This window comes from Nematolebias whitei, chromosome 22, assembly GCF_014905685.2.
Source record: "Nematolebias whitei isolate Nwh7 chromosome 22, NemWhi1, whole genome shotgun sequence".
Classification (NCBI taxonomy): domain Eukaryota; kingdom Metazoa; phylum Chordata; class Actinopteri; order Cyprinodontiformes; family Rivulidae; genus Nematolebias; species Nematolebias whitei.
The window spans coordinates 18314725-18340412 of NC_056519.1; the positions used below are offsets into that span (position 1 = coordinate 18314725).

Sequence of the window (25688 nt, forward strand, 5' to 3'; positions counted from 1 at the left end):
CGGCCAGTCAGCGCATGGTCAAACAGCCGGTCAGCTCACTGTCAAACAGCCAGTCAGCGCATGGTCAAACAGCCGGTCAGCTCACTGTCAAACGGCCAGTCAGCGCATGGTCAAACAGCCGGTCAGCTCACTGTCAAACAGCCAGTCAGCGCATGGTCAAACAGCCGGTCAGCTCACTGTCAAACGGCCAGTCAGCGCATGGTCAAACAGCCAGTCAGCGCATGGTCAAACAGCCAGTCAGCGCATGGTCAAACGGCCGTGCACAACTGACAATCCAATTTGGATCGCCAGCCGCGCGTGTCCGTTGATTCAATCAAAAGCCTGACACCGACCCGCCCATCCAGCACATTATTTCGACCCGGCCCGGCTGTTAGAAACAACAGCTCTAATACATGGTCTTTGTTTGTCCACTCCATTGCTATAGATTGCTCTATAATAGTTTGTTGATGTGCGTATAACGTGCTGTATGCGGTACTCTCGTTAAAAGAGCTTCTAAGGAGTCATTATGTTCGAATAAGCACTGGAAACAAATAAGAATATTCTTGTTTAGCAGCAGAAAATATAAATTTTGTAAACTACTGCAGCAGGCTGTGGCATAGAGCATCAGTTGGTGGCCAGCCACTGCTGGTGTGGGAGCCATATTTGAAGATAATGGATGCACATTATATGCCTCCATGTGTGTTTTGCTCTTTCTGTGCCTCTTAGATTAAAAAAGTTGGTGCCAAAGACACAACAGACAAAGAAAACTGCAAGTCTAAACATGAACAGAGGAAAATAAACATGGATGCTTTTTATGACGAAATACTGCGTGGGGAGATTCGCTGATACCCACACTTAGATAATTGATCACTCAGGGACCACATAAACCCAAAACATGGATCAGACTCAGTGAGAAATCAACCAAAGTTTTTCTGTTTCTTGCTTTTTTAATAGAAAGTTGATGAACAGAACCCTGGGTGGCACGGTATGGGGCAGCTTCTCCATATGAATGCCCTGGCAAATTCAAAAGCCGTTTGCTTACATGAACATGGAAAACACAACTTGGGTCTAACTCAACACATTTCACAATAAAACACCAAACAGAGTAAATTACAGCTCAATCAAGAACCAAACAGACAATGACCGAACCTCCTGCTTTTACATCATCCTACATCCATTAACATTCCACTAATTATTTAGGAAAACTTTAACTTGTGAACAAAATGGAGCAGTTAAATTAATTTGAAATTCCAAAAAAGTTCAGACCTTTTATTCTTTACTTGCACAGTAAAGGGAAGTTGCAGAACAATGTCAGTTATTATGCAGGAAGAAGCAAAAATCCTGCCAACAAATTGGTTATTTCCTGTAATGTAAAGATGCTATTAGTTAAATTTCAACATGCAATAATTAGCTGATGCAGTGCATGCTACTCATGTTAAAACGTACATGTGGGGCAACGAGGTTCAACTATATATTTTGTAGTTTCCTGTAGTTCGAAGGTTTGTTCTAGTGATGTTTGCCCCTTAGTCCAGTCTGCTAGAGTTGACAAGGTTGGGTTTTTGGATTTGTGCACGACACCGGACATGGTTAAAATGATTTTTTTGAAATATTACTGCAGGTGGAGGTCTGGGTTAGAGAACGGGTCCAGTCTTCACAGTCAGGTATGGGAGGGACTCCTTCAGAGAACTGGTGAGGCTGACGTCATGTGCTGTGAATGAGCTGCAGCAGCGAGAGAAGATTATGTAGAGTGTAGTTTTTAGGATTGTCCAGGGGTGATGTCCAGTTAGGCAGGCAGGGGTCAAGAACCATTGAGCAGAAATCCAAATCCACATCCAAAACGTGATCTATGAGGCGTAGTCGTGATAATAGCAAGCAGCAGTGATGTGTCCTTCTGTGTCGAGAAATCCAGGAGGAATTATGTGGAACGTGTATCGAGGTGTGTATTGATGACGCATGTAGTCACGTTCGAGGCCTCGCTAGCTGGCCATACCATGTGACCAATTCAGGAACTGGCTCGTTTGTATGCGCGAGATTCGAAATATAAGGGGCAGACAGAAAAATCCACCATCGCCGTAATTATGAAGATAGATTAAGATAATTTGCAGATCAAATTTAGACTTTATTTGAGGTCCTCACAAACATGACTTCTTTTTTCTTTTACTCAACTTGAAGCTTCGCAAACCAGTTATGTTATTATAATTTACCTACTAGTTTTACATTTATAGTCCACTTGATGGCGCAGTAGAGCAAATGAAGCACCATGGTGTGTTGGATCATGCGTCGAGCTATTTAATGGAAAGCCTCAATGCTTCATGAAGCTTCATCTCACCACCACTGGCAAGCAGAGTCTGCACCATGGTCAGAAAGCAGAATCCAAATCAGACAAGGGGCAGACAAGGTGAGGAATCCAGGAGACAGAAGACAGGACAGGCAGACAAGACTATGGCATGGACGCTGGACATCTACTATCAAGAAAAGTTTGATAATCTGGCAACGAGTGAGTGGGCGCTTGAGTCAAATAGGGAGCAGAACAGGTGCATTAGATGAAGGCTGATTACGGAGGTGAAGCAAAGTGGGTGTGGCGTAGCGTGACAAGAGCAGAGCTTGAACATGAACAGTGGGATAAAAACAAAACATGAAGACAGGAAACTATGGCAGAGGGGGCAGAAACGTAACACAAGTACATGGAAGTTACTCTGTGATCCACTTGAGAGATACTAGATGTATTTATAACTCCGGATCAAACAAGATGACATAAAAACATCTTTAATTTCTAAGTGCAGCAGCTTTTTTTTTTTTTGTGTGTGGCAAATTGCTTCCTGATTGTTCTTCAGAATATGTGCACCGCATGAGAAAATCATTATACTTCTGCACTTCTCACATTTACTTTTAGGATAATGTATTTCATCATTTCCAACATAATTATAAGCAAGAGCGGAAAACCTCTACCCGACGCACAAATTGACACCAAGGCTCTAAAATACAATACCCTTTCTGTTAAGTGAGCTAATTTGTGAAGCTTTTCAGCTGTTAGGAAGCATTCATGAGTCAGCTTCTGGAAGAGAGTAATTGGGAGCACACGAAGAGGGAATTACTATTCTGAGGTCTAGTTAGGGATTATGTGGGACAGCATGAACATGAGCTTGTCACAGTATCCAAGTGTCAGTTCAGGGTGCTTACAAACCTCCACTTATAATTAGAATAAATGAGAAGACACAGAAAAGGTACACGTAGGCACATAAGAAGGGATTTTTTTTCACCTAGTCATGTATTTATATACACCTCTTGTTTCATACGAGCCTGTTCGGCTTTTGTTGTTGAGTTTTATATCAAGATTATTGGAAATAGGGTGATTTCCCAACGTGCAATATCCCGGCCTGTTCAGCAATTTCATCTGTAGGGCTGATGATTAACGTATGACTGCACAACTGAATCACTGCAGAGTTGTGTCATTGTCTGCTGGAAGAGATGCAAATTTAAGAAAGAAGCTAAATGAAGACCTTCTAAAGACATTTTGATGAACTATGATTGCTGTTTTCATTGTCCCTCGCTAAATCATAGGAGCATTCATGGCTTACGATGAAGATGATTCGTTTTTATGTTCTGTGAGGATGACATTACTTGATTAGGAAGGCCTAGATAAAACTGTCACGCCATTTTGTTGGTTTTCATGGTAACTCTTCAACATAACTCTAATCGGGATCAGATTTATCGACTGCAAAACACAAAGGGCCTGACTTTGGCTGGTGGTGTCTCTCAAGTTGTACTGTATAATAATTATTCACAGGTGTCACATGATGTATGCAGTATGCTGAAAATTAGGCTAGGCCTGTTGTGATAAACAATAAATCAATTAATTGCACGATAAATGAACATTATCAACCTCATTTTCATTTATCGGCTTTATCGTTTCTTCGTGTCTCTCTCTTTCTGAAGACACTGGATGACAAGGCTCAACTCCAGTGCTCTTCACCTCCCTTTCTCTTTAAAATTTGTTTTAACCGTCCAAAATCGTGTTTTTGTATCGTTAAAAGCAGCTAAGCTGAGAAGCTAAGATACAAGCTAAGCTAACAAGCCGACCTCTGGAAAAAACCTCTGTCTTAAAGCTCCAAAATTTACATTTGAAACCCGTGCCTACATCTAAAAAGTTGTTTTTCTCTGCAAAAAGAAGCTGAGAACTTGTTTACTGATTTTTTTATTAAAAGCTTTGTGTGAAACATGATATGCTAAAGAGCTCAAACCACACCGAGCGTCCATCATTTTGGGAACTGAGAAACAGGAACGAGAGACAGCCCATGTCATGTCAAGGCCTCCCTCCCATTTTAAATTTTTTTTCTCCCATTTTTCTTAAAGAGACACGCTGCTCGCTCCCTCACTATCCATCCTTCAGTTCAAACGATCTTATACTGTCATCCAGTGGTAAAAAAAAAAAAACTGCACACAAAAATTTGCCAACATTTCTTCTTAAATTTGACAATTACTAATTATTGTCAAATTTCAAACAATATTATAGTTTATCGCAATAATTTCTGAGACAATTAATGGCCTAGAAAACTTTATCGTGACAGGCCTAGATGAGGCCAAAAAGTGCAGAAAAATACCTGCAGAATGTAACATTTCGTCCAGTACAATATCAAGGCACAGGTCATAAAAATCAGAAAATACTCAAGACTTTAGTCGTATTCTGGTCAAGTTTAGACAGTGAATGTACCTTTATAGTTTTAGAAATCAAAAATGAATACCTAACATAAAAAAAACATGGTTTGAACTAAATTACATTAGTTTTGTGTATTATAGTAAGCTGCTCCCACAATACTGGAACATCACGTATTAATAGGATACTATACAATAGGATAGATGTAATAAGATACTTTAAAGACCTATTGGGGAACTTTGTTTTAGACTGTGTACTGTCAAGTATCTGCCTGTACAAAAACAAGAACATGATTAAGTAACAAGAGCGTAAAAAAAAAAAAAGTTATTTTATAGCTTAAGACTAAATCCTGAGTTCATGTGGATACATTTCTCTGAAGAGATGATTAAGGTCGACTAAACGGGGGAGTATTTACAGCTGCAGGGTGTGTCAGACTCTGATCTGTGTGTGTTTGTAGTAATGAGTGAACATGTGTGGCAGTGAGGCACACTGACGTGTTTTTTATAGACTGCAGCCATCACCGCCTGTTCTCGCTGCACCGCACAGAAACAGTTCCACTATATTTGTTTTCTGCCCCGCCACTCACCTCTTTTCCAACAAAATGTTCTTTTGCAGACAGCTTGCCTCAACAACATAAGATTTCAAGGAGCAAATATCAAACAGATTTCTTGCGACCAGTAACTGCAAGAAGTTTCAGTGTTTTGTGTTGTACTTTGTGGCTGACATATATTTTTTTGGGGGGGTGAACAGTAGCATTGATTTTGTTGTCGTACTCCCACTCAGCCACTCGTCAAACTCACATGTCGTATATATGTGCAGATAAACGAGCTTCATGCATGCCTGCTGTTTGGTTGCATGGAATCATGTCTTCGATGAGATCGCTTGTCAAAAGTTCACAAAAAAAAAAAAAAATCTTTACATTTTATTCCATAGGTTTTCCAAAAGTAAGATTTAAAATTTAGATTTGCGTCATGCTATTAATTTTTCAGGCATCACTAGAGTTAATTCACCAGCAGTAGACAAACCTTAGTCCAGTGGTACTTGCCTAAGCGGGAGTTTGAAAAACAGGTAATTGGACCACAGATGGGGTTGTGCCTTCCTCTGAATGTAAATGTACGGGTTGGTAGACATTAGAGACGCTTTAGATGACACAGCCTCCAGTGGATCCTCGCATCTTCGTGATATGGAGGCTTGGAGCTAAGCCTGATGGTTATGCAAACTGGGTTTTAAAGTAGGCCAGCTCGTGCCTGGGAGCTGCCGTGCCAAATGAACTTCCTTGGTTGCTGTATGAAGCAGCGTTTTTTGGTGGAGCCTCCTGGGAATCTGGGCTGTCAAGAAAATGAAGAAGGCACTGGAAATACAGCAAAAAACGGAAAAATACGCCTGGTTGGGTTTAGCTCACTTCGTCCATGGGTGCAAATGATTTGGGTTTTCTTAGCTAAAGTATGGCAAGTTGGTTTTGTATTTAATTGTATTTTATTAAATTTTGTAGGCTCATGACGGTAAAATGGTGTACACAAGGCACAAGTCCATGTGTTTGTCACAAGAGATGCACCAATCAATCGGCTGGTGTCCTCTATGACTGATGACTGATTGATCCAACAACAAAACAAAATGTTTGTCCTCGTTCATAAGTACTAAGCAGCAGTTTGAGCAAACAGCATGCATTCCACGTGAACGTTTTTATAAAGTTAGAATTAAAGTTAGCCATTAGTAATATTTGTAAGGCATCTAAAAAAAAGGCGCAAAATGTACAAGTGATGAAAGAAAGGGGATATTTTAGAGCGATAAGTCTCGTGCTCAAATCACTGTTGACTTAAAGAAAAATTCAAGCCCAACTCATTTAAAAAATATTAAAAAAATATTTTAAAACAATTTAATATGTCTAATAGTAAAGTTGTCTAACTTAATAGGTAAATTCCTAATAATATGTTGGACAGTGATGCCTTTTCTTATACAGCAGTTCCTCGATTATCGCGGGGGTTATGTTCCACACAGCACCGTGGTGAAAAACCGTGAAGTAGGAACCCTATATTTACAGCAGTTCGGTTCTGGTCGGACTCGGTTCCGGTTCGGCAGACCTACCCTGCATCGACGAAGCCCACCTCCCCATCCAGGTTGATGTGCGCGTTAATAATTGAGCTTCAGAATTATTTGAGACTTTCCTACCAGTTCTGTGAGCTTAATGAATAGCGTAGATTTGCGTTGCAGCAATTTCCCTCCATTTTGTCAGAAAGCAGGGGACGGAAGCACTGTTGGCTTCTGGGTAGTGTAGTTCTTTCGACTGGAATTACAGTTATAGGCTTGTTGGAAAAAAAAAAAAAAAAGGTCAGAATTATGTTTTCGTTAACTTTTTTCCCATACTGCCCCAATCACGTGAGAAATATTAAAGTTGACGATCATTGAAAAACTGCAAAAGAGCGATTCCGCGAAAGTTGAACCGTGAAGTAGTGAGGGACTTTTGTAGTCTTGTGATTTGTTGCCCTTTTTTTTTTTAACTTGATTTGCAAAAAATATACATAAACTGATTCAAACGTTTTAAATGTTTATAAAGTAGATTCACTGAAATACTTTCATGTTGTTTTCCATTGCTTTTAAAATCTACAAATACCTCATCTGGAAGGAAATTATATTTTAGTGGCAAAAAGAAAAGAAAAGTGTGTAACATGTTGCTGTTTTGTAGAATTATTATTATTATTATTTTTGCTTTTACTGTAAAAAAAATATTAACAGCAGAATTTTCAACTGAACATTGAAGGACTATCTCGTTTTCTTAGAGAAAAAAACTGAATCTGACTAAAATAAGAAACAAAATGTTGAAGTCTTACAAAAATGGAAATTTGGAATCAGCCTAAAAAACTCTGATCAGTATGTTTTTTACTCAGCACTAATAGTTCCGACATCCTACATATATTATGACAGATATACTATTTGAATATAAAAGCAACAGTTTTTTGTTCAATAATGTTTTGCTTTCTAAAAATATTATAAAAAAGTGATTTCTTTACCTGCATAAATCCTTTACTGCCATTCTCCTGTACATGTGACCACAGCTAACTAGAGAAAAAAAAACAAGCCTTATTGACATAAACACTTTTAGTCTGAAGGAAAAAGCTAAAATGTGTGTTTTTTAGACTGCTCTGAATGAAACCTGGAGGCATATTCCTTTTTACATTTCCTCCAATTTAACACAAAGCATGAGTGAACATTTCTCACCGCCGCTCTCAGCTGGGCCTTGCCTCCACACTCATTTCACTGTCCAAATCCACCAGGGGACACATTTTTAACAGACTCTATTTTCAGGTGGAAATAGCTGTTAAACATTCAGGGAATCCCACACTTCCAGGCAAGGCTCTTAAAAATGACTGTTTTTATGCAACTCAAGCTCCATTGAAACCCATGAGAGCATTCTGTATGATCTCTGCAGACACAAACGCCACAATCATAGAAGGAGATCATGATCTTGAGGTGACAAGATCAGGTGGAGGAAAATCTGGAAGTTCAATTGTACTGAATGAGCGAGGGTTGAATTTAGGAAGCGAAGCGGAGGAGGCGGAAGAAGAGATGATGGAGACCTGAGCGGCTGCAGCCCAACCCTGCAGAACAGGCCGGAATAATCAGGGTAGGGAAATGAGCCGAGACCCACGCAGTTTTAGCAAACCACCCCGGAGCGACCGATCCGATCCTGATGGATGGCAGAGCGTGGTGAGGATGGGCCTCTGGGAGCGCAGGAGGAGAGGGGCAGGCTGAAGCAGAGCTGCAGGTGGTCCAGGTAATAAAGACTACTAAAAGGCCTGAGGACAAAAGTGAAAATGTGTTTTTTAAAGGAATTCTTAAAAAATATTTCAGATGCAAAGCAGCTCTGCTGAAGAAAAACCAATATACGTTTTGTTTTCAACGTCAAGATGTTTGTCTTGGCGGAAAAAAAAACCAGTCAGTCAATATAAGTGTGCCACAAATACATGTCTCGGTTGGCTGACTGTTAAAAATAATAAAATATAATTGAAATATTCCTGCACAGAATGTTGAGTTGAGCACTGACAATGAACCTTCAATAGAGAGATTAACAAACAGAAGAATTAAAAATAGACAGGAACAACTTTATGATCACTTGATTTACAAATTTAATGAAATCCAGCCAGCTTCTTCTGCTTATCTGAGCTTAGTTCAACATCCAGGAGTGAAAAAAACATACATCTCCCTCCTCAGCAACACTCTCCAGCTCCTCTTGTGGGATTGTTACGTCCACCAAGGTCACAACATATTAAAGGACATGGACTTGAAGATAAAGGATCAAACTTTCAATTTATTTGCTTCCTGTAAAAAAAAAAAAAATAGATGAAGATTAACCCCCAATTCCCATGTCCACCGAAAAAGACAAAACCTCAAAGTAACAACTTAAAGATGGACCTGGTGAGCCGCTCAAACAGAAACAAAAGGTACCGCAGCGGGCCAACCCTATACAGGGCTGTCGAAACCACTGCTGGTACCAGACTAAAACTAAAAAACACCCTTTACAAAAGAAAAAGCAAAAACAGGACAACTGGTCCCACCAGGCCAAAAGTACTACAATACATAAAGTTACCAAAAATTACCTCCAGGCTGATGGCTGCAGCCTACAGCTCCTGGTGAGAAAAAACAAGATAAGACATAAAGCCCCCCCAAAAATCCAAGGGCAGCCAGAGAGCAGTCAAACTAAATGAGCCGAAAAGGAGAGAGCTTCTGAGAGGGGAGAAGCTCCCGAAGGCCAGCCTATTTATGTGTGGGTGGAATACACCACAGCTTAAAAACGATTAAAGGTTAATTAGTTAATCCAAAATATGTCCAAAGGACAGATAATAACAATAATGTGCCTCAGGCCCATAACAGGGATGCTAAGGTGTTCCCAGGCCAGAAAGGTTACACAATCCTTCCAGAGCATTCTGTGTCTTCAATGGGGTCTCCTCCTGAATACCCTCCAGAGGGAGGTGCCCAAGATGTTCTTTTTCTTTTCAGAGGAGCAGCGGCTCTAATCTGAGCCGCCTGATGGAGGAAGCTCATTTCAGTTGCTTGTATCTTGTTCTTTTGGTCACATTCCATACCTCATAACCAGAGGAGAGAGTTGGAACGCAGCCGGACTACTAACCCTGAGTTTTACCCTCATTCATGCAGACATCACCTCTCTTTCCATCAGTTATGAACAAGACTCCCATGTACTTGAACTCCTCTGTTTGAGGCAAAGCCTCACCCCCGATCCTGTTCAGAGCATTCTACCTTTTTCCGATTGAGAACCACGTCCTTAGCTCAGAGGAGCTGACTGTGATTCCAGCTGCCTCACACTCAGCTACTACGCTGAAGGTCACAGCTTAAACACGACAAAACCAGATAATCTGAAGGGGAAAAACAACCCTCAAGCTCCAAACTAAGCTCCCTTCGCTCCCCAACTGCTCCTTGAGATCTTGTCCATGATCATCACCAGCCCTATTTTTAAAATCTCATTTACTTATAAATTATGAGATCTTTCAACTGTACAAACCTCATAACTAGAACATGCTTGCAAAAAATATTATGACCACGAGAAAGATATTTTAGTAACGTTAAATCACTTGATGAAAGACAAGATCTCTATAGGCTTGGTGCTTGGTGGTGTTAGCATCAAAGTTTGACATACAGTAGCGTTCTGGTTAAACGGTATTAAAACAAATACACACGTATATAAATCAAAATCTTTGGTTGAAGCCACACATTAAAACAGAAATCATTTAAATCTGTGGGTGTTCTGTATAAAATAAATGAATTATTGCATAAACAAGTTATTAAATAATTAGAAAACTTTGCCACAAATGATTTGGTGGGGCTAAATTTTGAGAAAATGATAATAAAACTAATGTATACTCAATAATTTAACATAACGTAAAACCATAAATTTAATAATCTTGTTAGAAAAGCTCCAGCTCCTCAGCGGTTACAGATAATTTGTGCTTAAGAACAATGGAAGGTGTTGTTTGTGTTACCAAAATACAGCCATCTTGCTTTTTTTATTATTTATTTTTCTAAGAGAACAATACTTTAATTTATAAGGCTTGTTATATTTAATGTTCCTGTAGTAGATACTAGTACAAAAATAAAACGTGTTTTGTGTGATGACCTAAAGGCTAGTTTGGAAAGACTTGAAGCAATTTGTTTCTTTGTTTTTCTTCTTGTTTGGTGAAATTATTGCACAAAACCTCTGTCGTTGCGCCCAGATATATAAAACTGAGGAATTAAACTGTCTGCTAAGTAGACGCTCTACACTTTCTCTATTTATTCACACATGTCCTTATAAAGGGCGACACGGTGGTGCAAGAATGTTGCCAGATTGAATCCTGGCCGGGGGGCTTTCTGGGTTGAGTTTGCATGCTCTCTGTGCATGTGTGTGTTTTCTTATTCGGTTTCCTCCCAACTTAGGCTGATTGGTGACTCCAAATTGTCCCTAGATGTGAATGAGAGAGTGAATGGTTGTCTCATTTTATGTGTCCCTGTGATGGACTGGAGACCTGTCCAGTACTGTATGTCCCCCGCCACTCGCGCAGTGACTGTTGGATATGGGCACCAGGAATGGTCCGGAAAAGGAGAAGCGGGTAAAGATAATGCATGTATGGATGTCGTTATAAAGCGCCACAGGTCCACTCTCGGTGAAGCGTTGTGTGAGACGAGACGTTATCAGGGAATCTGAGACTGGTGTGTAACTCAGCGGGACTGTGTCCTAACCTGAAGTGGGTTTACAGCTGGGACTTCAGCAGCCCTGAGAAATAAACAAGGCAGTAAACATTAAGTACCAGAGGGATGGCCACAAGGAAGAACTCGTTCTTCTCTTCCCTGAGAAGTTTGTCTAACTCTCCACCCTGTCAAACCAGGTGACGTGGAAGAGGAAAGAGATGATTGTCAGACGGGTGTTTACAATTACGTCGCTCGTATGGCTTTTAAAATCTGGAGTAAACCAGGTGTCTTACGGCAGAAGTACCAGTCTAATCGTCCCTACTTCAACTAAATTTATCTAACAAAAATCTATGTTGTCCTCATCTTTAAAGATGAGAATTAGATGAGTAGATAAAAAACAAAAATCACTTTAATGAAGTTAACTGTCTGGCAAAACAAAAATATAAACCATTCTAAAATCTCAAACTCAAGAGTAGAAGGACTGATCGAGCTCCAGGGAGCGACAGACGCCAGTTTAATTAACTGTTATCTGCAATTGCTCCTTAAAATATTTTGCTAAAACCAGATTCAGTCTTTATCACTGATTGGCCAAAATTTGCCACACATTTGCAAACTGCATTTGCAAGAGAGTTTCCAATTTTTTTTTTTTTTTAACATTTGCAAGAATTGTTGAATTCTTTGTTATTGTGTTGTAAGAATTTTGAGAGGTCAAAAAAAAATTTCACGGCAGATTTTCTTTCTAAATTGTTGCAGAGTCGTCACGGCCATCTAAAACTTGTCTCAAATGTTTCTCTATTTAGTTTTTGTCATTCTGGAGGCCTAGGAGTTTTTTTGTTTTTTTTTTGGCTGATACATTGTTTCCCCTAGTTTATTTCCTTGGCAGGGTGCTCATACGTTTGTATTCCGAGCTTTTTGTACCGACAGTTTTCGAGCGGGGAATGGAGCGCTACCTCTGTAGCTTTTTAGCTAGCGCGTCTGTATCGTGCGCTGTTAGCTTAGCGCTACACCAGTGCCGACGGTTGTGGGTGGTGGGGGGTTCGGTAGGGGTGGAAGTAACTAATTAGAAATACTTGCATTACTGCAATTAAGTAGATTTCTTTGAGTACTTGTACTTTTATGAGTATTGCTTTCAAGTGTGTAATTTTACTCATACTAGTACAATTTAGACCATGTAATCTACTTCACTACTTTTAAAATCACAAGTCACTACTGAGTACAGCTGCAATTTGAATTTATATTCAAACCGTTCATCTGCATCTTTGTAGCCAATAAGGCTCTTAGACCGTGAACGTGCCAGTTACCTATGACGTAAGCAAAGACCACTCTGTAAAGTAGTCACTTATGAACTGACGATTTGGAGAAAAAGCCAAAATGGAGACAGAGGACAACACTGTCAACAGAGAAAATGATGAGGGAAAGGCTGAGGACGTGTGCCCATGGCTGTATCTGGAGGAATGTTTCATGTACAGAGGGTGAAAAGGAGACAACGTCCAGATGCAAACTTTGTTTGATCTCTACGGTGATAGCAGCTGTCAAGACTTCAGCATCTAATCTCAAAAAACATATTGCAGTATATGAGGTTTTACAGCTACCTGTATGATATTGCTGTTTTATTGGTTGTATGTGTGGGTTATTAGTTTGGCTAAGTATGCAAAAATCTTAGATATTGTCACTGCCGTCGGTTTGCCTGGTACTTAAAATAAGAGGAGCTTCTGAGTGTCTGAGAAATGTACTTTGAATGTAGTTATTATTTATAGTAAATCAAACTGAATGACTTCTATTGACAACAAAATAAAACATAAATTGTTTAAAAAGTAGTTAATACTCTGACTAGTTTTTGAGGAGTCCTTTGTACTTTTACTTAAGTATTTTTATAACACCAGTACTTTTACCTGTAATTGAGTACAATTTGAGCAGTGTAACAGTACTTGTACTTGAGTAAAATTTTCAGTACTCTTTCCACCTCTGGATTCAGTTGGCAAGGCACTCAGTTCTGTTGAAAGGGTGGGGCACCCTGCTTGTATAATGGTAGGGGAAACACTTATGTGCACAAAGACCTAGCAAATATTGGCCCACATTTCACTGCATTTTTATTATAACGTTATTCAGCACGATTCCAAATGAATTTTTGTGTGATTCCTTGCAATTTTCCAACTGTTTCCCAACATTGGCAGCGAGGTACAGCCTTTAGACACTTAAACGTCATTCTGAGAAAGGTTAACTTTTATATCAGTATAAAATGCACAAGTGGAAATAAAAGCTTAAAAGACCAAGCCTGTACTTTCTTTTTGATGGGGACAGTAAATATCATTTACACCCCAATAAATTTGTAATAGTTGTCAGTTTTCAAATGCCACAGTAAGCCAGTTTGTTGGCGCTAAATGTGCGTCTGTGAGGCCAGTGACATTTAATACAAGTCATATTTGGTGTGAAGTGTGTCGACTCATTAAAGAGAATAATGAAAAGATGGTGCCAAAGGTTAAAGCAGAGAAGAGTCACAGTTAATGGCACGACAGAGCTGCACCGGCTCCATCTGAAACATCTGCCAAACAGTCGCCACTTGGACGAGTCAACGGCACCATGTCAGGGATTATGAAAAGTGACCGACGAACATATCAGTGTCAGATTTCAATCCTGCACATAATACAAGCTGATGAATAAACCCATTAAAAGTTTCAGCAGGGCCCGGCTGATAATAGAAAGGTGCATTAGCACACGTCACCGATTTCATAAAGAAAATAGCTTGTGACAAAAGAAACAAAAACGTTGTGTCTGGGCTGCATGATGAAGCTCCATCTGTCCGTACAATAAAACTCTGACATTTTATCATCGTTGACACTGATGAATAGCTTTGACTTAATTCACTGCAAGAAATCACCACCTTGTCAAACAAACTTTGACTATTATTGAACCACAGTAGGTTTTAGGTTTAATCACTTTGTGCTGATTTGCAAGTCATGTTTTTTCTGTTTATTTCAAGAAAAAGTCCATGATAATACAGTCCAGCCTAAATATTTCTTAGATTTGCCCATTTTTCAAAATAAATCACTGAGCAACACAATAGAAAAGTTCTAGATGAGATCTTTTTGCACAAAGTTATGATTACTCACTAGTTTATTGCGTAAGATATTGTGATTGATATAAGCTGTGACAGGGAGCCATGCAAACATTGACTCACGTTTTTTTCTCCCACAATCAGCAAATCTGCATATTATGAAACACAATCAGAGACTGTGCGTGTTTGTGTGTTCTTGTGTGACTGAAGTGAAGTAAAAAGTGCATCAATTATAGAGAGATGAGTGTTTTCCTTCAGGGGGATGCACTAGAAATAGTTTGTAGTGATGCTAAAACCTCTGGATCACGTCAAAATGAAATTATGATGGAGAGAAATGTACACAAAGGAGACATTTGTGTTTTAAAGTTTGACAAATTTTAACAATCTGATAATTTTGGCATTATTTGTGGCTTATGGTTTGCAGATGCTCTTTGATGAGTGCTTGGAGTGAAAATGAAAACATTTGCAAGGCAAAAGCTGTTCAACTGTTATCAGTCATGACAGACTAACTCTTATAATGTCAAAGATGAAAACAGGCTTGATGACATGAATTTCCTCAGGGGGTTTCACTGCAAATTCTGTAAAAACATGCACACAATAACTTATATTAATTATTCAACAACCAATTTAGTTATCAAACGTATGTGCAGACAAATGTTTTTCCACTATGTCTTGTACACACACTGTCACAATTGGGCTGGTGCTGGTGAACCCAGTGGTGCAGGCAGGCAGGCAAGGACTCAAGTAAATATAAAATAAGGAATTTATTTTACAAAACAAAAGAGCTGACGGGGCAACAAACTTACATAAACCAGGAGATGAACACGAGGAGCAGAACAGGCATCACAAAGGACAGGGCATCACCAGTGGACAGATAATAATGCCAGGACAAGGACCAATACAGAGACAAAGACTTATATACAGGAAATGCGAATTAGATCAAGTGATGACACCTGTGAGTAATCACAGATGCCAGAGGAGAAAGAGGATGCAAGACATGAGCATGACACAAGATGGGGCTAGATACTAGAGAAACCCATACCTTTTCAAGAGAAACACAGGATCGGGGGAGCACAAACATAAACACGACACCAGGGACAAAACCAGAACTCCTACACACACAACAGTGGCAAAATGTTTCTTTAATTTTAATTTTGTTATGAAAAATGTAAATATTTCAACAGGATGATGTATGGGGGCCGAGATGGAGTAGAGGTAGGGCAGCTGACACGGGCCCCAGCCATTTCCACATGTCGTGGTGTCTCTGAGCAAGACACCCAATTGCTCCCTGGGTGCTCACATAGCTGCTCACTGCTCCACCTGAGTGTCTCCCAGGTGCGATGGGTTAAATGAAGAGAACCAATTTCACCATTGTATAGAAACATTGATGACAACACATAGGACTTTACTTTATGTAGTGAAGGAGAAAAAGCAGCACCAGGACATCTTTAAAGATAAGAAGCTGTGGCTCTTGAAAAGACCAACAGTTAAACAGACTCATCTTCCTTCCTACAGGACAAATGTCCAAAGCAGATATCAATCAGCAATAGCATTCACCACTGGCCTTATTATCTAAAGCCTCTGGTTCCATTGTGTTCTGTATGAATGAGTGAGTAAAACAATGACCCCGCCTTCCATCTCTAATCCACTAATTGACCGGAACATAGGCCCCAAGGCCGGTTCTTGAGACGACGTCGCCTGCGTTTCCTTTGATACTCACACCTGATTAGGCATGCGTGGGCTCTTTACCGTGAATGGCGTGTGCAACACTGAGCAGGGTCACTCTGAGCTCATCTTGACATTTGCGTGTCTTTTCAATAACACGGATGACACGTTTAATCGAGCGAGTCGCCCCAAACTAGATCATTATTTTCTGCTCGTTCCCGTTTAAAAACAAATGGAAAGCGCTGAGCGTTTGGAAATGCAAATGCAAGTGGTTGAGCTTAAACTACACTGAATGCACAAACACCAGTTGCATTAATGAGGAAAATCCAAATGGAAACAAATTGCACCAGCATCAGACTAGTATCTGGCATGCAGCTCTAAGCACAGGTTGCTCCTTTATGTCCCTGAAGCGGTGCAGACAGTATTTTGTATTCTGTTTGCAAAAACCACAGCTTCCAGTGTCTACTACTGAACGTGTAAAACCCAACCTGGAACAGGTTGTGATGCCCCCGAGTGTGTCTGTGTTATACATGCTGATTATCCCACTGCTGATGTAGTCTTTGTTCCTTTTTCATGCAGTTAAATGTAACTTTCACTTTCTCTTTCCCAGGTCTTGTCCCCACATGAAAGCATTAGCCTCAGTGTTCACAGTGTTCCACTGCACTGACATTATTCAGAGCCTAATGAGGCGATATGCATGCCGCACGTGTCATCTGTGAGATTTACAGCAGAGAGCTCTGATACAAGGGCATCGCCGAGACACCTTGGTGCAACAGTTTAGACGCTCTCAGACATGACAAGCACATGAATGCTCCTTTATGAGCTTTTTCTTTTCCTTCTGTGGGGACAGTTAGTGAAGCGAGTTATTAGACCACTCAGCTGGGCTCCTTTGGAAGCTCCACTGACTGACATGCAGCCTGTGGCTGAGTTAGATTTATATTAATGTAACTAAAATCAGCCAGCCAGGATCAGTTTTGTCAGGTCAGGGACAAGATGAAAGCCACACTCTCTAAAAATAAAGCTACTTACGGTTTATAATCCTCTCTTTTAAGATAAAGCTTGTGCTTTTTTATTTGATAAATTGACTTATTGAAGTTGTAGAAGTGAACAATTGCAGAGGCAATGGAAACATTGACAGAGTAGGCCTGGGACGGTTTTAAGGTATGCCATGATGTTTAAAGCTCAGTGTCAAAACTACTACATTTTATCATACCGTGCCTATGATTGAAATAAAATGAGAGCAAAGGCAGGACATCTTTATTTCCCTTCTCCAATGATACTGTTACTCTGAGCAGTCTCACCTTTTTACAGTTACTAATGCTCATCAGTGTTGCCAGATCTCGCGATAGAACCAAGCAACCAGCTCTATGAAAACAAGCCCAAACTGGCAACCCACCACATTGTGTAAAACAGAGGCCATTTTTAAACAGTATAAACATACTGGTACATTTATTATGGCATTACACAAAAACAACAGCAAAATTATGCTAAACACTTTGAATAATATACTTTTAAGCTCTGATTAAAAAATACATTTCGCCTATGTAACAAATATGTAAATCATATTTTTTCTACGTATTTTTAAAAACAAAACATCCTGACATCTGCATGTGAGTGGAGCCCCCCTAGTGGTCAGCCACAGTATGAGCGTTTGTTTGAGTGGCATGCTGCCTTGCCAACTTGGGCGTGAGCAGCGATAAACAGGAAACGGGGGCGTGGAAGGGACACACTACCTACTACCTCTCGTCTTTTGCTTTATTGTGCGGAGCTGGGAGATAATCAACTAGTTAACTCGGAAAGAAAGTCCAGCCCAAATAAACAACTTCACGTTCAAAACAAGCCCCAAAAAAACGCAACGCACAAGATTTACAAGCGACTTCAGAAAAAAAACAAGCCCAAAGTCACTTATAATGAGCGGACTTGGCAACACTGATGCTCATGCTCACACTCAGTATTTTGTGATGCATTGTGGGCTAGTTATACTGGTAGTCACGCCTACTTCCAGCTGTGCTCTCTGCTCATTCTGGCATCCAGCAACATTGCATGTCGAGGACATTTCACAATAACATCATAAGATACCAGTAAAACACAATTTTTAATATGTTTGTACATGAAAGTCACAAAAAAAGCAGATGTACAGGACCAAAAGACTAGAGTTGAACACAGAGCTTGAATGGTGATGGATTTGCTTTGCCACATGCTAAATTTATGCATGCATATCAGCAAGTGTATAAAGGTCAGTTCAGCTGTGTACAGTGTCTGAGAGGGGAGTTCCCCTAAACATATAGACTTAATAAAAAAGGTATTGTGGATTGGCTGTATATCTTATCCGGAAGATTACCTAATCAGTCTTAGGTTGTCTACTAAAAGGAGCAATAAACATTTCTCTTTTCCAGGTAATGCAGTTTTGAAACAAACATTTGCACCATAGTACAAGAGTTACCAGGTTAAAGTATGAACAGCCTACTGCTGGCTTGCCTTGGTTTAAGGTAGATGACATAACAGTCGTCCAATCATAAAACACTCAGTAACAGTGTCATTAAACAAGCTGCTCATGGTGATATATGTCCACATTTTCTTTTACAATTTGTTTGAAAATTTGTTGCTGCTGATAACTGGAATTTCCCATCCGTGGGACAAAGGCTGTTTCTATTATATTCTATTCTATTCTATTCTATTCTAAAAATCCTTGTTTTAAAACAGCCTTCTGAATCTTTGGTGTTAAATTTAAAAATTAATCTCAATGCTCAAATATTATTAGGCAATATGCAATATTTTGGCAGCAATGGTAATTGTATCAGCATTTGTATTTTTAAATACAAGTAAAAAGTGTGTTTTTATATCAGGAAACCATGGTATTTTTGCTCAAGGTTAGCATATATTCCAAGTAGGGATGCACGATATTATCGGCATGGTATCAGTATCGGTATATTAGCGATAAAGTTAAATATCGGACATCAGCCATTGCAAAATAACTCACAGATATAAAAGGCTTCTGTTTTAATTTAATGTTCAATTTAAGAAACTGTCAAGTATATCTATTAATGCACTACTACTTATGCGCTTTTCACTTGTCGCTTGTGAACAGTTTGAGTTTAGATTTGTGAAAATTTGCGAATTTTGCACTGTTCCGAGTGTTGTCATTGTGTTAGAGTACATGTCATGAATAAATTTGACATTAAACATAATCCAAGTTGAAGTGTTGCATCATTTTCAGCCCCTTTTTGGAATCTGCATTTGGTAGCAGCCAAACTGACAAAACCCCTGTAGAATAATGTAGTATTTTAATCCCACAGCAGAGAAAGCTATGTAGTCTCTGTAAGTAGGTCTATGGGGGAAAATATCGGTATTGGTATAGGTTATCGGCCAAATAAGTTTTAACATATTGACATATCGAATATCGGCCAAAATCCAATATCGTGCATCCCTTATTCTAAGTCTGATGCAGCCAGAGGAATTAAATATTTATTTTTTATATAAATTAAAACTGTTTCTGTCACTGCACAAATAAACAATGTTTTTTTTAATTGTATACGTCTAATGGCATTTCAATGACTTCTAAGTGGATTTAAAAGTGAATTAAACATCCATATAGAAATCTCTTTTTTAACTTTCTATGATGTGTGGTTTTTTTTTTTTTTTACAGTACTTTGTGTGATATTTAAAATAAAAAATAAGGACTAAACAGCTCAGGCTTAAAGTGATTTAAATATCCTTACAGGAGCTTTAGAACTGTAGATAATGTTGAAATCCCATCTGTTGATTAGTGGCATTTTAAATCCTGATTAAAACAAAATAAGCAGCATTTTTTTGAAAGTTCTCTTATATGATCATAAATCAATTCAGTCACGTGTCCAATCTGCTGGTTTCAACCTTAATCTAAACACTAATCTCATGTCTCTATATGTGACAAACCTTTTCATTTCCACTTCGGGGAGTCATTTGTCTTTTCTGACAGCATGAAAAACGACATCAGAGAGGAAACACAATGTATTTGCAGTCCTGTACATTCCCCCGCAGTTCCAGATGCTTGATTTTTAAAACAGGGCCAGTGTGCCAGATCATTTCTTTGTACCCCCCTGAGCTTTACGTTCCCCTTCAGTTTCACCGTACAATTCTAAGCTGCGCTGAGCTTTTGCACCTTGGGGACTGACGACAACATGTAGTAACTGCTGCCAAGCTGTTACAGTCAGATAGGCACACGTCTCCGTGTTATCCCCAGCAGATAAAAGAAAACAGTCACAGTCTGGAATACTACAGGGGTCAGTGGCTTCATTATCTCCCCTCTCTGAGGCCCCCCATTGTAGCTGAGGATCCATCTTATCTCCATGCATTAAGATCTCTGACACAAATGAATGATCATGCTCTTATCGCCTCGTGAGCTTGTTCCATTAAGAATATAGGTCTTAGTGGGAAGGTAAGAGAGCATTTTTGCCTGCGTTGGTGGCGTATGGAAGTGTGTGTTTGGGTGCATTAAGATGAGACTATGTAGAAAAGTACACAGAGGAGGAGGAAAAAAGATTTTAAGAAGGTTAAGGAGAATGATGAGCTGGTGGTGGGTATTTGTAAAGGTGATGGTAATAGACCTTTGAGCCCTGAGCAGTCCCACACTGCAATTTCCCCGCTGGTTTTTTATTGACTGACTGTCATTGCGCTCTGCAGCTTTAAATGACCCCATTTGTCATACATCTACTAATACAGGACCTGCCATACTGAAGCCCTGACCAATTGAGTCATCTGCTCTCTCCAAACTAGCTTTAGCTATATTTCAGCTGTAAAGGAGCCGAAGAAAATGATGGACTCTCATATATTTGTTCTGATTGCTGCATTTAAACGCTTGAAGGGGAATTAAACAAGATGCTATGCCGGGAAGCCACCTAATTATTCCTGCTTGATTCTGCACTCTTCAGCACTGCTTGCCTGTTGCTTCAAAAAGACATGAAAAGAGGAAATGATTGTTTGCTTTCACAGTTTTTCCACTTCAAAACGGTGCAAAGCATAGGGCAAATGTATTTCACAGCAAGGCAATCAGCAAAGTTTCTGATTAGGTCATTTATGGCAAATCATAGCATTTACCAAACAGAGTCTTTGATAAAAAAATATTTCTCAGTTGGCTAATGTGCACAGAGCAAGTAAATGGTTTTGGGAAGTCAGCATGTTCCTTGTGTTTTCCTGCAGGAGTGCTGATTGCTTCCTACTTCACAGGACATCCAGCTTCTGTTTGCTTGATTTTTAATGTGTGCAAAATCAAAAAAATAACCCTCCCAAAGAGGTTAACGTACTTACCGCTGTACACGTCGCACCTCCGTATAAGTTGCATCAGTCCAAATATGTTTAATAAAGTGGAAAAAAACCTGTAAATACATCACTTCGCCATATAGGTTGCATCCATTATGTGTCACTGCTGACCCTATGCGTTTGTTATGCGTCACCGCTGACAACCTGGAGATGTGGGCCGGTGTTGTGCCAAAAATGGATTGACTGCCAAATGGCGGCTGCTGGAGCGGGAGGACTTTAACAATAATTTAACAAGATTAACACTTAAAACAATTATTTATTTGCTCAATATTATAGCAAAGGTGTGTCTCAGATGAACTTTTCCTTAATAAATGCACTTTGACGGTCAAATCAGCTGCATTTCACCTGGGCGGCGCGGTGAAATGCAGCTGATTTGATGTTTGCTCCAGGAGTTCCGGAGCGAGACAACGGTGGTTTGGTATGGCAAGCCAAGTGTCTCTGTAATAGCCACTTTTACCTATTAATGAGACACTTGGCTTGCCACATTAGTCGAGCACCATCTAGTGGCTGAAAATGGTAGTGTTCAATATTTTCCGTGTCAGAATGAATGAAATCGTCAGATTTCAGCCAAAAATTTGGTTATAAATATGGAAAAAAGCATAAATATGTCGCCTCGCTGTATAAGTCACAGGCATGCTAATTTATGCAAAAAACTGCAACCTATACAGCGAAAAATACGGTAAATAAGCTTATTATTGCTTCTCACATATGTAGGATTGTAGTTTTCTCATCACGGACACTGATCTACTGCACAACAATAAACCAACAACTGGTCGAGTTTTTTTTAGCTTGTACTTCCTGTTTAGCTTTAAAGTCACATCTCTTGTATTCACACTATTGTTGAACCCCTGTGCTAATAGCCTGCTGTCTTCTGTTGCACTATGGCCTCTCACAAAAAGGAAGACACATTTCAGCTTTCCAAAGGTGAGACACAAGCAGGTATCTGGACTGATAAAATTGAGGAAAGTGAAAGAGCAAAGCTTTGAGTTGAATGAGACGACCGGGGTTTATTACAAAATCTGCCATAATGAAACTATTACCATAGAAAAGGTCCTGGTGTGCTGAAGAAGCAATTATACTGAAAGAGAAGGTCAGTCCTGCTGCATGTCTGCAGTTAACCCGGGAACCTGCAAATAATAGCACTGAACCTGCTGCTCAGTTTTATTTTTCATAATGCTCTTTTTTTTAAACAGGAAGACTCTAAAAGCAATATTTTTTAATAAAAACTTGTGTATTGTTTGACTTTAATAAAGTGCTCTTAAATGACTTTCAACACTGGCAAGTTGTCAACAGAGTGATACTCGTTCAAACACCATTTGCTCAGTATTTTACATTTCCTGCCAGCTTATGTCAGCAGCAGACAGTCTGCAGCTCCTGATGGCTTTTTAATTAACGCTGGGCTTATTAATGTTTGTAATTTGATGACATGTGTGTAAAAGTAAAGCAGCGTTGTGGACTTCACAAACTTTTATTGGCTCCCAAAGAATGCCACCTAATCACTTGGCAGAAAACAGTTCTTTGCAGTGAAATATGAAAATGAAATTCACATTACATGCATTTTTATGTAGTTTTAGTTAAATTTGCAATCAACTTTTGAGGAGTGTGTGATTTAATTTTTTGAAAATGTAAAATAAAAGCTGAATTTTGCGAAAATAATATATTTAAAACTGCTAGTATCGTATTTTTCGGCCTATAAGTCGCAGTTTTTTGCATAATTTACTTGCCCTGTGACTTATAGGCTGAAGCGACATATTTATGAATTTTTTCCCATATTTATAAACCAATTTTTGGCTGAGATATGACGTTTTTATTCATTCTGACTGAAAAAAAAAAAAGAGCAGTACCACTTTCAGCCACTTGATGGCAGCAGTTTGGCATGCTGTTGTACCATGTAATAGGTAAATGTTGCTATAATGACAAACTCAAAAAAGTTCAAGACAAAAACAACTGGACTTTATTTATTATACTTGATTGCTTTTGTCTTGAACGTTTTCGAATTTACCATGTCCAGGATGACTGAGAATCTTCACCAGCTATTAATGACTCAATCGGCTTGCCACAGCCCCCCCACATTCATTCTGCTTGTTGCTTGGAACCGTCAAAACAGTTGCACCGCCCCGGCAAAATGCAGCTAATTTGACCATCAAAGTGCATTTATTAAGCAAACGTTAGACTGAGACACACATTTACTATAATTTCGAGCAAACAAATAATTGTTTTTAAATGTTAATCTTGTTAAAGTCCTCCCGTGCATGCTCCCGCGGCTGCCATTGATTTTTGGCACAACACCGGCCCACATTTCCGGGTTGTCAGCGGTGACGCATAACAAACGTGACGCATCAGCGGTGATGCATAATAGATGCGACGTATACGGCAAAGTGACATATTTATGGATTTTTCCACTTTATTAGACAAATATGGACTGATGCGACTTATAGGGCGGTGCAACAAGTACGGCGGAAAATACGGTATATCACAGACAACCAAGCTCGGATAAAATTTAAGTCTGAGACAATCTAAATGTTCTCTTTAAAGGTCGATAGGCCGTGACCTTAAATCTGCAGGATACATAAAAACCTCAGATGTTCCGTGCAGGTCACACAGGAAGACATTTATCAACCATGACGTGTAAACAGATGCAGCCGACAAGTTAACGTTATTGACACAAGAAGCACAGAAACCTGTCCTCCTGACCTTTTTGTGTGTTTTCTATGAGAAGCTGCCATGCCACGTTCAGTCCCAAACTCTCCCAGCGCTGACTGAGCACATGCAGTCACAATCACTTTAACCTCTCATGCTGTTTTAGCCAAGCTGTTGTGAATGAAACGGTGGGAGTGCAATGACTGACTCAAATCACACAGTGACCAGCGCTTGAACCCCGGAGGCAGAGAGTGTGGGAGTTGATGGTTTCCACTTCGTGGCATGCCTCTTCAGAGTCCCGCAGCAAATCGATGCCAACGTTTCTGTCTATCCATCTATCACCACATTGTCATGCACTGTCCATTCAAATATTGATCAATCATTTATTCATCCAACTATTCTTTTGTAATCCTTTCCACCTTCAACAGTCATCTAACCATTTATTTGTTGTCTAAACAACCACTGATTTACCATTGATCCAGGCATCATCACTTATTTATGTACAATCATCTAAATACTGATCCAACCATCTATCAGTTCAATCATCTATCAATGTTCATCCATTTATCTATAATCCACTCAGCAATTTATCTACCATTCATCCATCCATCCATCCATCCATTATCTTTACCCGTTTATTCCATTTTGGGTCACGGGGGTCGCTGGTGCCCATGTCCAGCAATCACTGTGCGAGGGGCGGGGTACCCCCTGGACAGGTCGCAAGTCCATCACAGGGCCACATAGAGACAAACAACCATTCACTCTCCCACTCACACCTAGGGACAATTTAGAGTTACCAATCAGCCTAACATGCATGTTTTTGGTCTGTGGGAGGAAACCGGAGTGCCCGGAGAAAACCCACGCATGCACGGAGAGAACATGCAAACTCCACCCAGAAGGCCCCTGGACCGGGGTTTGAACCAGGGACCTGTTCGCTGAGAGGCAGCAGCTCTACAAGTTGCGCCACCGTGCTGCCCACCATTCATCCATTCATTATTAATTTATATCTAATTATTTATAGTCCATCTAATCAATGGTTTGTTATTCATCCAACCGTCTAACATCCACCTAATGATGTAATAATATTCATCCAACCACTAATATATAGTCCATCCATTGATCTACTAGTTGTTAAACTTTCATTTATCTATTGCTTTAGCAATATCCATTCAACCATTTATCTTTAGGTCCATTGATCTGCTATGTAACCAACTTTCTAACATCCATTCATTAATCTATAAAATCATTTGACTGTAATCATCCATTCATTGATCTCTAACCATCTATTAGCTGTCCAATCATCTATCGACATCCATCCAACCATTTATCCACTCATCTAGCCACCTATCACCTATTTGGGGGTTGGGGGTTAAGGGCCTTGCTCAAGGGCCCAGAGTGGGGCAAATGAGGGTGGAGGCAGGTGTGTGTGTTTCACTTATCTCACCCACATTTTGATGTTGTTGGTACCGAGAGTTGAACCAGCGACATTCCGATCACAGGCCCACCTTCCCTAACCTCTGCGCCACCACTTCCAAACAGTCCGCACTGAAGCTTTTATGATCAAGTACTGCAAAAAGCTATTTAAAATGTTTGTTTTGGTACATTTTCTCACATTGAACACCAAAATAGTGTTTTCTGTAATCTATTTGCACTCTCCATACTACATATGCAACGTGGTGTTTCTCCTACATACTGCAGCCATTTCAGGGTTATTGTAGC

At 39.7% G+C, this 25688-nt stretch overlaps 1 protein-coding gene across 3 annotated transcripts in view; it reads left to right on the forward strand.

The window, feature by feature from the left end:
- The window catches only part of btbd11a (BTB (POZ) domain containing 11a), a 246949-nt gene that overhangs the window by 31586 nt on the left and 189675 nt on the right, over positions 1–25688 (forward strand). Inside the window, exon 2 of one of the 3 annotated variants that reach the window (XM_037696005.1) lies at positions 13865–13893. The exons of 1 other annotated variant lie outside the window; for it this stretch is intronic. In XM_037696005.1, the coding sequence (XP_037551933.1) occupies positions 13865–13893 (29 nt within the window). Of the gene's footprint in view, positions 1–11540; positions 11559–13864; positions 13894–25688 lie in introns of all 3 variants that reach the window. One more of the 3 variants, XM_037696008.1, reaches the window with a different exon arrangement.